At 43.6% G+C, this 17,183-nt stretch overlaps 2 protein-coding genes across 3 annotated transcripts in view; both read right to left on the bottom strand.

Annotated features, from left to right (window-relative positions):
• Positions 1-8,142, bottom strand: part of LOC121929352 — a 53,266-nt gene extending 45,124 nt beyond the window's left edge. The window contains exons 1-2 of one of the 2 annotated variants that reach the window (XM_042464839.1): positions 7,704-8,142; positions 6,065-6,185 (exon numbers count right to left, since the gene is read on the bottom strand). The gene's annotated coding sequence lies outside the window, so the exon portion shown is untranslated. The remainder of the gene's footprint in view (positions 1-6,064; positions 6,186-7,703) is intronic. The other variant, XM_042464840.1, reaches the window with a different exon arrangement.
• Positions 8,143-12,786: 4,644 nt separating this feature from the next.
• On the bottom strand, positions 12,787-16,609 carry LOC121929821 (cyclin-dependent kinase 4 inhibitor C-like). Its single transcript, XM_042465742.1, has one exon. It carries the CDS (start codon positions 13,709-13,711, stop codon positions 13,346-13,348), a length of 366 nt encoding a protein of 121 aa, XP_042321676.1. The 5' UTR covers positions 13,712-16,609; the 3' UTR covers positions 12,787-13,345.
• Between the last annotated feature and the right edge of the window lie 574 nt (positions 16,610-17,183).

The raw sequence follows: 17,183 nt of genomic DNA, 5'->3' as shown, positions 1-17,183 counted from the left end.
TCTTCTTTAAAGAAAGCTGGATATGCTTAGCATTCCTAAGCATACATATTGCAACTCTACATTTATATGCAGTGCTTTTTGGGGAGAACTTTGCAGTGTTTTGAGAAACACATGCTTAAGGATTTGCTTTCAAAAATGTTTAAACCCTCCTGGCAGAACCTCTTTTTTTTTTTTTTTTTTTTTTTTTGCTCTGAACAAAAAAAGTTCTGTTACTTTGTTATCTTGACATTGCACATTTCTGTATTATGCAGTAGCTAATAACTGCAAATCCTGTGTACAAAAAGAATAGGCTACTTTGAATCTGTGGAAAGTTTGACCTCAGGGGCATAGAAACTGTTGACTCATTGTTTTTACTGCATATACTATTAGTCCTTTGTCACATTTTGAGAATGACATCATCTTCACTGCTATTAGTAGCAGGTAGTGGATAAGTAAACGTTTTTTGCCTTACTAGATTTAATAGTATACCCATATTCATATTACAGCTCTTGTTCCATGCCTTTAAGCTATTATTCTTACAAGTCCTATAAGAAAACTGTTGCAATCAGAATAAAGGTTTCTGAGAGCCTTCCCCTCCCACCTCCCTCACACTGTGTACCCTATTGCCAAGAGTCAAGCTTCCAGGCATGTTGCCAAGGAAGACAAGGACTGGCAGATGAGTGCCATTGTCAGCACTTGCCCCTGTGAGAGAGGGTGGGCTTTGAGAGGCGTGGGATGGGGTGGGATCTGGGTCGGAGGGGACTGTGTCTTTACACTCCTAAATTAGTTATGATATAGAGCAACTTGACATCTGTGGAAAGACATTGCACTTTGGAGTTTCAATGCTTGCAAAGTACATAGTGAGCTCAACATCATGGTTTGCCCTTCATTTAATGTGGCATCTTAAAGTTACATTACAAGTTTCCTAGTTAAAAAATGGGTCAAGATATGAAATGTCAATATTATGGTTTTCCATAAACCCTGAATACATTTATATACTATACACACTTACTCTGGAGAGCTGGGTTCAAATCCCACTCAGTCATGAAAATCCACTGTGTGGCCTTGGGCAACTCACACTCTCTCAGCCTTAGAGGACAGCAATCACAAACCCCTTCTGAAGAAACCTGCCAAGAAAACTCTGTGATAGGGTTGCTTTAGGATCGTCATAAGTCTGAAATTACTTGAAGGCAAAAAACAGCACTACCATGCACACTTCATTGTTGTGTGCCTTCAAGTCATTTCTGACTTACGGTGACCCTAAGGTGAATCTATCATGTGGTTTCCTTGACAAGTTTCTTCAGGGGGGTGGGTTGCTATTTCCATCCTCTAAGGCTGAGAGTATGTGACTTGCCCAAGATCATTCAGTGGGTTTCTGTGGCCAAGCAGGGATTCAAACCCTGATCTTCAGATTCATAGTTCAATGCTCAAACCACCACACCATACTCATGCTCACCCACACACATACTATATATTATGCAGTGTGCACGCTTACCTGGGAATCCAATTGAATTTGGTGGGTTTTACAGTAGAGCATAGAACTGTTTGTCTCCCTGGTATAACTTTATCCTGTGTACTTTGAGGTTCAGAAATTGCTTGATTAAGAAGTCAGCCCTCGCAATGTAAAAATCATAATAGGCAGGGACTGCTACTAAGTCATTGCTTATTTATAAAGGGATATTTTTAATGGAAATAATCTTTTAAAAGATGAAATTTCAGCTATAATAGGGCTGTAAAAGCTCTATTACAACTTTTCGTTCAATGCTGAATCTTAAATGCTTAGGATATCTTTTTGCACTGTGGCAATGTTAACGATATATTGTTTTTGGCGTGATTCCAGTATATGGTATAGCTTATAATATCATCTTCCCTGATGTTCAGTTAAATAATTGTACACAAATTTTGCATCCTATATTATTGGGGATAGAAAAAGAATCTTGTTGATGACAAGAGTCTGCAAAGGGCCTGAATAAACACTTTCCTTAATTATATAATTAACTTCCTGTTTAAAAATAATAGAGACCAACTGTGCATGTGTAAATGTTAACGTAGCAATTATGCTTCCTCATCAGAGTGGTAATGTGAAGAATATTCCAGATTAGAAAGTAAAACCCTGCTCACTTTAAAATTTAAGAACATAATTTTGCTTCCTCTATCTTGAACATTGAGACCTACTCAGCAGGCTTTGGAGAGTAATTTCCTTCAGAGGAGAAAGGATAAAAATATTACACAGTCTTTGAAAATTAGTTTTATTTACACATTGGCACGTAGGTAGATTATCATTACAAAACAGCATTAAACCTATTCTGTATCTCATCTTTAGTTCTTTAATTTGACTTCTGTTAACTCTATAAACATTCCTTTTCTCACTTGCCAAACAGAGGAGTTTTCTCACTTTAAGAAAGTTGTTCTGTATTGGTTCAACAACTTTCCTCAACACAGAAGTATTGTGGTTTCATTTGGGTGTCCTATTTGCAGCATAACTGATGCAGTCATAATACTGTTTTTAAGACAAGTAATTAATGTTGAAATGTTCCTTAGTTTACATGTGTGAACTGAAAAGAAGAATATACAATTGGTATAAAATTAAAATATCAACATAGAGACATTATTCCTATCTCTTGCAGAATGCTTCTGCAACACAGCAGGTTGTAAATCATTCATAAATATTGACATGCTGATAATTTATTTATCCTTACCTGTTTATTAGGTTCAAGACCTATTAAGACCCTGCAAGACCTCAGTACACAATTATTCTCAGAGCAACTCACAGTAACAATTAGAGAACAGCAAGAATCAGCAGAAATGACATAACATACAGTATAAGCAAATAGCTAGTTTTTTAGTGACTCAAATCGTCATGAAAACAAAACAAAGTGGCAAAAGAAATATAAATGCTAGGCAAGTCTTCCAAAACTAGGCCCATGATTACAACCTGGAAGTAGAGGGGACACTAAGGGCCTCACATTGCAGTCCCAATGACAGAATTTAGGGCTTGTGTCTTTTTCTTTCAGTTCAGGTGATGGTGTTAGTTTGCTGAGCCATTTTATGGATGAGAGAGAGAAGGAAAACTGCTCTGCCTTATAAGGGATCATTGCTAGAAAAGAGTTTGACTCAAATACATGTATTTTTGTTTGCAATAAGGTATTAAATGTGGACTAGGACTATATAAACAAAAATACAAGGTAGACACTAAAAATGGATCTCACCCTGTATCAAGGGATGGATGGCAGTGCATACCATACTATATTAAGTGCTCCTGAGCATACCGTAATATATTACACGGGGCAAAATGGCACACAGATATCCATTGGATCCACTGCCCTGTCATTGTAGGCGGTACCAACCATCAAGACAGGCAAACCACTTATTTACACACACACAAACTCACTATTTTCTTGTGTATCTCTGATTAAGACATATAAATGCTATTTACAATAGCAATAGAAAGTACATTTCTATACAGCTAACTGATGTACTAAGTGATTTACAAAGTGTAAGTTAATTGCCCCAATAAGCTGAGTACTCATTTTAGCACCCTATGGAAGGATGCCAGGCTGAGTTGACCCAGAGCCCCTGACTGGAATTGGGTAGCTGCAGTACAGGCATTTAATCAGTGTGCCACCAGGGCTTACAGTGTGCTTTCTGGGCAACTGGATAGGCCTTTGAATATTGCTGTGAATTTCCTGCCCATTGCAAAAATGAAACTCCATCCAATAATCCTGAATTATCACTCCTGCACATGGGTTGTTTCATACATCCAGATATATTGGGAATTAATGTATAGGCATTTCATTATAAATAACATGTTTTGTGTGACTTCAAGTCATTTTCAACTTGATGAATCCTGTCATGGAGTTTTCTCAGCAAGATTTGTTCAAGAGGAGTTTGCTACTGTCTTCCTCTGGGGCTGAGAGAATGTGACATGCCCAAGGTCACACAGAAGGTTCCTATGAGTGAGAGTAGATTTGATCCTGGTGTTCAGAGACCTAGTCCAATACCCAGACCACTACACCATACTGGCTTGTAAATAACATACATTAGTACAATTACCAATCTATAGATTGCATTTTGTGACAGTTAGGTGCACAGGAGGATAAAGTAACATCTATCATGAAATGGCTCTACTCCTTAAAACTTACTCCACCAGAATCCATTTTGTGGAAGAGCAGACACAAGTATTTTGTATATAACGCACTACTGCAAAGCTCTATCTATTTGGTTCCAACAAATGGGATAAAGCCCTGCTGCAAAGCCTATTTGGTTCCAACAAATGGCATCTATTTTCATGCAAAATGGGGGGGGGGGAATCAAAATGGATCTAATGCCAACAGTACTTTTATTTCCCTTTCTATGAGCATATTTAAATGAAACACTTCTTTTTGCCTTGTAGATGCAAATTAATGCAAATTTCTTTATTCTTTCAATAGCCTGGACCTATATCCAATTAATAGGAGGCAGATCCCACTTATTTTAAAGAGAATTTCTTTAAAAGCAGATATGCTTAAATCTGCATCCAAAATTAGAATGTTAGTAGTAGTCAAACACTGCTCACTTTTATCCATTTTAACTAGTACTACCAAATAAAGACAGGCTTTAAAAAGTCATTCACTACATTTAAAGATTCTAGGAATCTGAATCCTTAATGTTCCTTATACCTTCTTTTGTTATGTTTGGTCATTGCCAAGAGATTATAAAATAAGTAGAACTGAGGAATCCTGAAGTATTTTTGGTTAATTAGGTTTTTCGCAGATAAATCTCCCCCTCCCCACAGTATTTGGATAACTGTTTAAGAATGGGCCATATCAGATACTGAGGAGATTTTAATTAAAAATGTGATCACTCTGCTTTCTTTCTTCCACAACATCTTTCATTCCTTGTATGGCAGCATCCAAAAATAGAAATAACACTTTACTTGAATATATTGCTAAGATGCACTTTCCATTATAATTCTAGATTAAAGTTGTAGGCATAAAAATGATGCTGCATCACTTTTGTATTAGCGCACATGCCAAATAAAAATGTTCTTGGCAAGGACCTAATGTGGACCTAAATGCCATGTTTTTGCCATTTAGAATAGGAAGTAAGTTCTGCAAGGCCTGAAATGGTAGTTCCTACTAAAATGCTCCACTAAAATGGCTTCCAAGGGGTAGCACTGGTAGTCTGCTGCAGCAAAAATTGCATGTGGCACCTTAAAGCCTAACAGGTTTAGTATGGCATGAGTTTTTATGGGTGAAATGCTGTCCAGAATTTTAGGTACAGACACGGTGAAGAGCACAAGGAAATGAAATACAGAAAGTAATGACAATAACAATTACAATGACACAATCAGCAACTTCTGTGAATGACTAGTGTTAATAATATTACTACATTTGGTCCACTTCACATGCTGTTTGATTTTGGAAAACGGAGGTAAGACAATTTGAGTTATATATATATTTCACTGTATGTTTGTCTAAACTTTGAAAAGAACCCCTGAGCAGCTGCTGGTTTCCACCTTAAAGATAGTTTTCAGCTGTAAAGTTCTTTAGATGTCAAGTAAAACTGCAAGCATAATGTAATGTTTTAATGTAAATCAGCCTTCTCAAACAGTGACCTGTTTCCTCCTATGTATTAATCCAGTATCTCTTGAGGAAAATGAGGGATATAAATAAAGTGATTGATGAATGATTATCTGAAAATAATTATGGATTGCAAACTGTTAATTCTGAAGAGTGGTTGATCCCCACCCATCCCAAAATTATATAGATGGTGCCTGCCTTTATTGTTCATATTATAGTAATAAAAGAGAACTACAGACTTTTTCTGTGCTAGAGGAGCTAGAAAAAAAATCTACTGCCCTTTAGGATTAGGATTCCAGAGTTAAGACAGTTAAGCTTTCAAACTGCCTCTGAGTTTCAATATGGCCGATTAGGAGGAGAAAATAAATAAAAGAGAAAGAGATGTTGAAGTGGATTTCCCTCTCCCATATTCTTTATAGTTTTGACTGTTTTCCTCAGGTGTTCCTATTATTAGCCTTGCAATAGTTACTACATTGTGCTTGAAAGGGGATCAGAACTTTTAATTAAGATCAAGCAGAACTTACATTTCTGAAAGTTTTGTTAGGAGCAACTTCCAGCAATTGGTCTGTTTCGAGCCTCAGAATCATTAAGGGATGTGAAGACTTGCACATGAGATAACTTCTCCGTGTTAATATTATTCCTTCACTTTAAAAGAGGATGAAAAATTAAACCTTAGTTATTAGACACCCCAGGCCAACTACCGACACAAGTTTTTCCAGGCAATTCAAACTTGGACTGTGCTTTCTAGGTGTTTTGAAAATAAGGTTGGTAAGGGCTCCTCAGATTTTTTTAAAGCAGCCTCCATTCTTTTCCATCCTCAACTGTCTCCTAACATGAGACTGCTGTCTTCTTGGGAAGGTGGCTGGAAAGACCACCCATTTCCTCTAGCATTTGAAATGAAAGACCCTCATCCCAGCCTGGATGAGAAAAATTGACATTATCTACATCCAGGGATAGCCCTGTCGGCCTTGTAGAAAAGGACAATAACATCCAAAATCCACCAAGCAGTGATATCTCTATTGGACCAACCAAAATACACAATATACATGTTGCAAGCTTTAGACGCTCCACTGGCTTCTTTGTTAGGCAAGGTGTTCAAAATCATGGGGGGGATGGAAAATGTTTAATAGGCCTGCATTTTGCTGTTTTTATTCTCCGTTCAGTTGATATAGAGGGGGATCTCTCGCAGGCTGGCATGTTGAAGGTATTCGATGTTAGGTGACAGCCTGTGAGAGATACCCTCTACACACACACACACACACACACACACATATTGTGTATGTTTTATTTATATATATATAATCTAAAACATACACAATAAAGTGCGCATGGAAGGGTATCTCTCACAGGCTGTCACCTAACATCTAATACTTCAACCTATATAATCTATATATATATATATTATATTCACACACACACAAACCAACACACACACACACTAATATCTTCAACATATATATGTTATAATAAGAGAGAGGAAAGAGAATATTGAAGCTATATATATATATATATATATATATATGTAGGGTGTATGTTGAAGATACATATATATATATATATATATATATATATAGAGAGAGAGAGAGAGAGAGAATGTTGAAGATATATACACACACACATATACAATATCTTCAACATATATACAGAGAGAGTTGCACACTGGCATCTAACACCTAATATCTTCAAGATGCATACATACAGTGTGTGTGTGTGTATATATATATATATAGAGAGAGAGAGAGAGAGAGAGTTTGTATGTTGAAGATATTAGATGTTAGATGACAGCCTGCGGGAGATACAGTACTCTTCCAAATGTATATATACTGTATTGTGTATGCTGAAAATATTAGATATATATAAAATCTAATATCATCAGCATATAGACTATATATATATACACACACACACACACACACACACTATACATATAGTGTATGCTGAAGGTATTCGATCATCACTTCAGTGGTGTGCCTTTTGGGTGGCCCAATAAAGGTGGGTTTTGGATGCTGCTGGATCTGAGCCTGTCTAGTTCGCCTGCTTCCCAAAAGGCAGTCGGTGCCTCTGCGGCTTCTGGAAAATGAAGCAGGGCGAGATTATTTTTTTAAAAGAAAGAAAGAAAGAAAGAAAGAAAGAAAGAAAGAAAGAAGCGACGGAGGGGGCTACCTGGTTTGCTGGCGAGACCTGGGAGCTGGAGCGGCGTCTCCTCTTCTCTTGCTTGGAGGCAGAGGCACCGCCGCCTTTCCTCCTTCCTTTTCGCGGGAGGAAAAAGGGCGCAGGGCTGGAGGCTCTTCCTCTTTCCCTTTGGGGGGTGGAGGAAGGAAAGGAGGAAGAAGAGATCCAGGGAAAGCTCTCCGATGCTGCCTGGGCCCCTTTCTTTCCTTCTTCCTTGGGGTCTCCCTGGCCCTGCTCCTCTCCTGCACCAAATGAAAAGACTAGCCAAAGCCGAGACTGTTGGGGGAAAGGCGCGGAAATTTAAAAAAGCTTTGGACAGGAAGAGATGGATGGATGAGGGAAGGAGGAGGAGGGGAAAAGCAAGAATGAAAGCAAGAAACCGTCCAAGGGGAGGGGCGGAGGGGGAAGGATGAGGAAGAGAAAGCTAACGGTTTGGGAAGAGGGGGCAGAGGAGGGAGGGAGGGAGCCACATCCCTGGATCTCAGGTTTGGGGCGAGGTCCAAGGAAGGGGCTGCAAGGAGGAGGAGGAGGAGGAGGAGGAGGGGGCCGAGGGAGCAGCTTCGACCTTTTGCGGCGACGCGCCTTTTAGGCTGCTCCCTCGGACCCCTCCTCCTCCTCCTTGCAGCCCCTTCCTTGGACCTGGCCCCAAAGCATCAGATGTCTGCCCCCCAACCCACCCCACTCTTCCACCAGAGAGGAAGGCTGGGGTTAGGGCTCTCTTTCAAGGCCATCGCCAGCGACCCAGAAGCTCCTTTACGCGCGCCTCTCCCTCCCTCCTCCCTCCCTCCCTCTCCCAGATGCTCCCAAACTTGGCCATCGAGGCAGAGCATCCTCCTCGCCCAGCATCTCTCCTTCTTCTTCTCCTGGAGCCCCAGCATCTTCTGGTCGGCTCTGGGTTGGCCCCCCTGACTCTCAGCCCTGGCAACCCGGCGCCTCTCGGCCCTTCCAGGCAAAAGAATACTGTAGTAGGGTCATCTTCCTCCTCCTCCTCTTTCTAGCCCGCCTCTTCCATCAAGATCGAGGCGGCTTGCCTCAGTGGAAACCGTATAATACAATAAAACTAAATAAACCCCCCCTCTCCCCTCCCGCCTTAAAACAAATTGACATTAAGTTTTTTTAGAATGTAAGCCTGAGGACAAGGACCCTCTAATGAAACATCATCATCATAACAATAATAATAATAAGAATAATAATGGTAAGCCGCTCCGAGAGCCTTTGGGCTTGAAGGGCAGGGTATAAATACCCTAAATAAAGAACGAATAATGACAAGCTAACAGTGACTGCGGTGAAATACAGTTCAAGCCATCTTCCCAGGAGAAGGGTAGGGTCTGTGGTTGTTCCTATTATAAACCCACCTTCTCCTAGGGTTTTCTTGGCCAGGTTTTGGCCATGGTCCTCTTCTGAGGTTGGGAGAGTGGCACTCCCCCAGGGCTCGTCGGGCTCCATGGCCCAGCTGGTCTCCAAACTACTGTCTCTCTCTTCTGCTTTGCTGAGGCCTCACCTGGAGCCTTGTCTCAGCCCAGTTCAAGAAGGATGCTGAGGAGCTGGCTGACCAAATGCTGAAGGGTCTGGAAACCATGCCCTGGGGATGTTTGGCCTGGAGAAGAGAAGGTTGGCAGATGAAAGGACAGCCCTGCTCCCGTGTTTGAAGGGGGTCACGCTGAGGCTGGAGGAAGCTTGTTTGCTGCTGCTCCAGAGATTAGGATCTGGAACGATGGATGCAAGCTATAGAAAAAGGGATTCCGCCTCAGCCTGAGAGTAAGAGCTGTTGGACAGTGGAATAAGCTGCCTTCGAGTGTGGGGGAGCCTCCTTCTCTCCCAACTCCTGCGTTGCTGCTCGGCCCCCCCCCCCCCCCCATACCCACATGCCTATGATTTCTACCTCTTTTGAAAGGAGCGGCCTTGGTTTCAGTGGAAATGGCTTCCAGGTCAGTCGCCTTCCTCCTCCTCCCCTTTCAGGCACTGACTGGGAAGAAGTGAAGTCCTACTGAAAGAAAGCCCCCCCCCCAAGGGCCCTGGAAAGGGAGCTTTATTCAGGAGTGCGAAGTCGCAGGCCCGGGAAAGCGAAGGCCTGGCCAGGCTGGAGCCCCACCACTCAGGCCCACTTCAGGAGCCCAAGGGGCCCCAGGAGGCTTGTCCCTGGGCCTCAATCCCGAGACCTCGGCCTCAGCGCTGCCAAAAGCAGACCCTGGAAATCCGCTCCCAGCCACCGGCGGAGGTTTCATGGAGCTGACAGATTCGACGGAGAGGAAAGGCCATTGGAGTGAAGCTTGGCTTGCCAAACCCCAGTCCCCTTCGATGCTGCTCTTGGGGAAGTGATTTGCCTTTGTTTAGAGCAATGCCACTGGCCTTAGGAGCCTCCAGGCAACCCCAAGCCTTTCAAACAAACTCCAGTTCCCAGAATTACATAGCACTCAGCCAGAGCAGTTTAAGTGGTATCAAACCGGGTCATTTCTTCAGTGTGGCTAGAGCCTCTCACTTGGTACAAGCATATTATTATTATTATTATTATTATTATTATTATTATTATTATTCAGGACCGACATTACTATTTCTCTCCTTCTTCTTTTGAAAGGAATGGGTGTTCTTTTGCCCTTAACAAATGGGGAAACCATGCCACTCATTTCTGAACCCAGACTGAGAGAGTTCATGGATTTGGGCGAACACATCCGAAGGCAGAAGAAGCAAGTCGCTTGCCTTGTGTTCTGTTGCTGCTCCCTAGTCCCTTCCCCTCCAGCCCTGTCACCTTCTCCATTTGTACACCAGTTGAGAAAAGCTTTCAAAGACACAGAAAGCCAGGGTTAGGAGGATGTGAGGTGGCTGCTTTTATTTTAAATCTGCTTTTTTAAATGTGAAGGCTTTGCTGGAAAAGAGCCGCTTTAGAAAGGGCCAGGAGTGGGTTAAACTCGGGCTCGCAAGGAAAGGTCGTTGTTTTGATTAGCCAAGGAACGGGCTGTTTTTTAATTGACCCTTTTGAAACCTCGGTTCAGAGAAGGATAAGCTGAGACGTTTGTGCAGCTCGGAAGAGAAGAGACGACAGTTGTTGTTGTTTTAAAACAGAGGACAAAACTTCCCCTTATTATTGACAAACTCTTCTTCTTTTTAAAAGAGAGGGGAATTCACCTCACCCGAGTTTTGCAGGCAGTGAAGCCGAAAGGGTCGTTTTTAACCCCTTTAATCCAAGCTGAAGGAAGCTTCCCCATCCTTGTGACCTTCACAGGGCTGTGGAGCATCAAGCCACGCATTTGTGACATGCCTTGAAAAGAATAAAAATCAGTACACTCCAGCTTTGCAACACGATGAGGTTTTTTAATCAGAAAACTGTAGCAATATGAGAGGTGACAGCATTTTTAAATACTCGGCAAGAGTTACATGTCTTGTACTTTGCTCCCATGCAATTATATCCGTTTTTAATATCTGCCCCCTTTTTAAAGTTTTACTGGAAATCTTAAAAACCTAAACGTCAGAACTAAAATGATTCAGTTTCATTAACATATTTTTCCCCTTAATAAAGGTGTTATTTCTTCGAACTTCTATAAAACACAGAGGTTTAGGAGGATTAATTTTGGCCCTGCAAAACTAAGGCTTGACGTGACATTTTCATGTCTTGGCCCCACAATAAACAATGCATAATCTGGATTATTTCCATTTGAACAAATGGACCTCTTCAAATGCTGGAGGACTGGCAGGTTTCTGAAGCAAACCAGGCTCCAAAAGGGTTTTGGGCCACTCCCAAAAGCTCCCTAAAACCCGATCTCATCTTACGAATTCATATCTTGAATGTCAAGGCCAGTTTTCGAAATTTGGTCTGCGGTTGTGTGACTAATATATAGTTTTTTCAAAATGCCCTAAATTACATCTCTACATTTGTGAAAAGGAGGGTTGTAGAAAGTGATCGGTAGAAACAATTTAACTGGGAGGGGGATACTCTTTTTCTGCTGAAAACCTGACCTATTCTGAATGCTCAGCATCAACACAAATCCAAACTGAAATAGATAGCTTTTTATTTTCCTCCCATCTCCCTTCCATAGGCTGCATCCACACTGGAGAAATAAGTGTCCGCTCTGGGCCCACAACAAACTCCAACTCCCAGAACTCCATAGCCCTGAGCCAGGACACTTAAAGCGGGGCCCAACCGGGTTATTTCTCCAGTGTGGATGCAGCCTATAGACACAGTCAAGGACTTCATCTTCAGTCCTGAATTGTTCACAGGAAAATCAGTTACTCTGACTTTAACAGAACTATCTTCTGAATAAATATGCTTTTTTTTTTTTTAAAAAGGGAAACAACAATTAACACAATTCCCAGCAAACAGCTTCAGGGATGTCTGACTTCTGGAGGCTTTTGTGAGTGTCACAACCTAGCTAAGTATATTTTAAAAAATGGCTTTTTACACAGCCAGAATTTGGTGTGTGTGTTTTTCTCCTTCTCCCTCTTCACCCCTTTTTGGGCACAGAAAGCCGTTTCACAGCATGGCCTAATCCTTCATGCAGCGTTTCATATTATTTTTAGCCTTGGATAGGCAAAGGGATTTCTTTTTTCCAGCCAAAAGAGGGGGAGAGTGGGGATCACAGTCCAAAGTCAGAAGCACAGAGCAGAGCCTGACACCTTTTTAGCTCCTTTGAGGCAGAGCTTGGAAAGGAAAATAGGTTTATCTTTTTTGGAATATAGGTTCCAGAGCCCCAAAGTTTGGCTGAGGGATTCTTGGAATGGTAATCCAAAATAATAACAACAATAATGAAAGAAAGAAAGAAAGAAAGAAAGAAAAAGAATAGGAGAGGAAAAATTAAAAAAAAAGGGGGGGGATTTGTAACTCTGAAGTAAAGAGGGAGTGAACAGGAACAACAACAAGAGAGAACGCAAAGGTCCGTCCTCTGTGACGGAAAGCTGCTACTGGCATGGTTGTTTTTCCCCCCTCCAAGTTTTCATCCACACTGCAGAACCCATCTGCTTTGAGACCGCATTAACTGCCCTGGCTCCATCCTATGGGTCCTTGCATAAGGACTAGTGGTAGAATTCAAAGATATAGCCGTGTTAGCCTGTAGACTCAATACTTGCAGCACTTTTGAGACTAACTGAAAGAAAGACGTTGGCAGCATGAGCTTAAATGCAGCATTATTAAAAGAAGCCAAGTTCACTCTTGCACAGGGGAAAGGGAAGCAACCGGCATATGATGCCCCTCCATCCGGCTGCATCTGAGGAAGTGGACCCAAGCCCAGGAAAGCTGACGCTGCCAACTTCTTCCTTTCAGCGAGTCTCGAAGGTGCTGCAAGGTCTCTCTACAGAAGGACTGGCGTTGGCGTCAATTGCCAGCCTTTTGCGCATTTTAGTCCCACTCGGTTTGGAGCCCCGTCCTGCAATTCCACAACAAACGGACCAGGCCTAGAAGTCCTAGCAGGAAACCTCAGGGCAGTGGAAGCGGCCTCAAACCGGATCGTTCCCTGCTGTGCGGACGCAGCCCCAAAGGAGGGACCCCAACCACCCCGACGTCTGCATTTGGGAGAGAGAGAGAGAGAGAAAGAAAGAAAGGGGTGCCTGAAGAGGAGGGGAAGAAGGCGCTTGCCAACCGGGAAGGAGGGAGGGGGGTCCGGGAGAGGGTCTGTGTCCGAGTCCGGGGGCTGTGCCTGGGCTCTTCATTCCCCGCCGGGGGCTGCCCTTCCCTCCAGGAGCTGGGCCACGGCGGTCCTCTTGTAGAGCCGGGCCAAGTCGTAGGCGGTGGCTCCGTGGCGGTTGCGGTGGCCGACGCGGCTGGCGGTGCGCTCCAGCAGGAAGGCCACGACGGGCAGGTGGCCCTCCTGGGCGGCCAGGTGCAGCGGCAGGTTGCCCTCGCCGTCCTCGGCGTTGACGTCCGCCTGGAACTCCAGCAAAGTCTGCAGCGTGTCCAGGAAGCCCGCCCGGGCCGCGTCGTGCAGCACGGCGAAGCCCCGGCCGTCCTTCAGGTCCGGGTCGGCGCCTCCCAGCAGCAGGCGGCGGGCGATCTCCGGGTTGCCCAGCTTCATCACCTGTGGCCCAGGGCAGCGGGGAAGGGGGAGGAGAGGAGGCACAGCTCAGGCGGGCTCAGGCCGGGCCTCTCGGGGCTGGCATGCCCGCTCCAGCTCGGCCAGCAGCTTCCCAAGAGGCCAGCCTGGGTCGCCCTGGGGCAAGGCACACTCTCTCAGCCTCAGGCAGGTTTCCCTGGCAGACGTATTCAAGGATTCCCCGTGATTCTCTATGGGCAAGGAGGGTGTCTCTAGGGGCTTCGTTTTAGTACGCCCCCTTCAACTTCTTCTGACCAACTCTGGCCAAGAAAACCCCAAAGGACAGGCTCTCCGCCTCAGGAGTCGCCAGAAGTCGGAGATGTCTTGACTGCAGCACACCACACACACAGCTCTCTCACTTCGGTTTTGTCGTTGTTGTGTGCCTTCAAGTCGTCATTTCTGACTGATGGCGACCGTAAGGGGAGATGTTCTTGGCCAGGTTTGTGCGGCTTTGTGCTTTGCGCCCGGCCTTGCCTTCCCCTGAGGAGGCCGAGAGAGGGGGACTTGCCCAGGGTCCCCCGGAGGGGCCTCCAGAGTCACGAGTGGCGACCTGAAGGCTTCCTGACAGTACTTGGCGTATTTAGCAATTGCTCTGTCTCCAGTCCCAAAACCAAGCATCTTGGTCACATCTGAAATGCATCGAGTGGAGCTGGTCGGCTTCCCCAGGTCCAACGCCAGCGCCCCAAGGAGGACCCACTTCAGCCATCCCTTGGGAGTATTACTTGTTGGTGCCCCAGCCCTGAGCATCTCCTGGAGCGGCCATGCAGGAGAATAACCAAGCCTTGGCTTCAGCAGACGGTTGCCTGCTGCCTCTACTCCCAGGTTTGACTTTCTCTCTGCCTTCCCGCTCCTGCGATTCCTAAGGATGCCACCTCTCCAGCTCCTGCTTTGAACTCCCCAAAATAGAAAGGGGCCACCGAGGAAGGCGAACCACCTGCCGGCTCCCTCTGAGGGCGAGGCTGCCCTTCCCATCGGGATGCTGAGAACTGGGCAGAAGGAAACAAACCTCGGGATCGGGAAGGCTCTAGGCTTAACATAAGAAGAAAACCTAGCAGACAGAGGCTGCATCCGCAGGGCAGAAATACCCTAATCTCATCAGAGGATGCCACCCCACTGCAGAGGACTGGGCCAGAAGGGGCCTCCCCCTGTGTTGCCCCAGGGAGGCTCCATCTTATCTGTTATCCCTTATTCGAAAGCAGTCACTAAAAGTATTCACTTCTTGGAAAACATTCACTAAAACAGGAATCGGCCCCAATGAAATCAAGGGGACCTCAAGATTTTGTCCACATCATGTCTCTCCTAAACTGTTTATTTACCAGATAGGTAGAAATCAGAGATATAGTTGTGTTAGTCTGTAGAATCAATATGTAGAGATATCTTACGACACATTTCTTTCTTTCAATTAATCTCAAAGGTGCTACAAGATCTCTCTAACTACCTATTTGAGGATCCACTTCTCCCCTCCCTTCCAAAGAGTAGCCTGTTGGAACAAAACCAATTGTGGCACCTTAAGGATTAACAAATGTATTGTTGCATTAATGCTCTTGGACTATAACCAGCTCCGCTAGATGCCTTTCAGATGTGCCTATCCCAGGTGCAGATGCTTGGGTTTGGGACTGTAGACAGAGCAATTAAATACGCAAAGTGCTCAAAGTGCTGGCAGGGAGAAGGAGAATTAACATCGACACTAGTCATTATGTAACTGTCAGTCAGTACTTTGAGCATTTCAATTTTCCCTCTGAGCTCACTGTTTAACATTTCACTCCCAGCCATGTAGGCATATCTAGATATCTAGATAAGACTCCAGGCTTCTGAATAAATTGGCTATAGCTTCCAAATGCTGATGCTATAATGAACTGGTCAGGTCTTTTGGGTGGCACAGGACTCCTTCCTATTGTTTTCTTATTAGTAACCTCCAAGGGCAAGTCAGCCATGCCATGCACTAAGGATGGAGAGGAGGCTGAGAAAAGACCTCAAACTGAATTGACTTCTTGATAGAAATATACACTTTCTTAAGTACAAGACAAACAAGCAAACAAACTTATCAGACACAACAGACTCTGACCCATTAAATAAGATAAGGAGAAATTGGAAGAAGATGACTGTTATATGTGTGTTTGTGTGTTGTGTATTGGCAAGAGGCTGTAATACAATCTCATGGTGCTTACATTTTAGATGAAGGGACTGGCTACAAAAAGGTAATGTGCAATGTATTTATTATGTAGTGGCAGAGCATCCAATGTTACTAAAAGATAGTATTTGAATACCTGAGAGTAATGGATACCCATACCAACCTATGGCTTCAATAAATAGTGCTTTAGGCTTAGAGAATTTAGTGCATCTTTCCACAAGTGTAGCCAGGATTTGCAGTCTGTTATTGTTACAATGCTATGAATACAAATGAAATATTCTAGTCCCACCTAAAAGTGTGAAGGGGCAAAACTCTTCCTGAAATCCTCCCATTTTATTTCATTGGAAAGTTTTAAAAATCTGTTGTCTTCCAGAAATGTATTTTGCCCCTGCTTTTCTGTGTAAACACCATGCAATTATGACTAAAAAGCACAGCCATTAAGTCAGGGCATGATCCCTGATGTTTTCTCTTAACATAAAAAAATGTTGGGGGATATCACCGCTTTATAAAACTGTCATAGGCCCTATCTGTAAATCTTTTCAGCAAAGGAGCAGGACTGCCCAGATCCAAGGAGACCCCTTTGGGCTTTGCTGAACGGATCCTTTAGTCCCTGTGACTTTAAAAACAGGAAAGAAAAAAAAAGATGCAGCCAGATCTTTTGTAATACCAAACACTGAAGGTTATGCTTCGGTCAAGTTGTTTTTGCTTTTTGGAACTGGTCAATTTTGAAGGATGATGTGTTCCTTTGGTTTCGAGATATATATATATATATATATATATATATATATATATATATATATATTCACTGTTCTGTCCCGTCCCCCCCATTCTTGAAGGATTTGACACATACACAAACACACAGAGAGACACACATTGCCTTATATCATTTTTCTCTTGTAAGGAATGCTGTCTTCTACTTTCAGTGTGCCCAAGAGTAAACAACACTGAAAAGGGCAGTAAGTAAAACAAAAAAGGTTGGAGTGGGCGAGTGATCAAACTGGGGGAAAGTTGGTAGTCAACCCATCCTCCAATATTGCTTGCTCTTTATTATATCCAAGAAAGTGGAAGCAAACACTGGCTTTTCCCTCCCTTCTCTCATTCAAGCACCTTTTCACTATGATTATCTCTTCTGAGCTATCTTTTTCTTTCTCTTCCTTCCTCCTTTTCAAAACAGGTGTTCGTTGGTTTTTTTTTTTTAAAGCAGGATTTGGCCAAAAAATAAAGTCAGGTTCGCTTGCATAGGACTTTTCTTTCTTCATTTTCCCTTTCTGTTCACGTTTGGCTTGGTATGCAAAATCTCACTCCCCCCCCCCCTGCATAATA

This window comes from Sceloporus undulatus, chromosome 4 (genome assembly GCF_019175285.1).
Source record: "Sceloporus undulatus isolate JIND9_A2432 ecotype Alabama chromosome 4, SceUnd_v1.1, whole genome shotgun sequence".
Lineage (NCBI taxonomy): Eukaryota > Metazoa > Chordata > Lepidosauria > Squamata > Phrynosomatidae > Sceloporus > Sceloporus undulatus.
The sequence above is the reverse complement of the archived record's forward strand: the minus strand, read 5'-3'. Positions and strand labels throughout refer to the sequence as shown.

Coding starts and splice junctions, on each gene's coding strand:
- LOC121929821 (XM_042465742.1), bottom strand. CDS start 13,711: ATGAAGCTGGGCAACCCGGAGATCGCCCGCCGCCTGCTGCTGGGAGGC.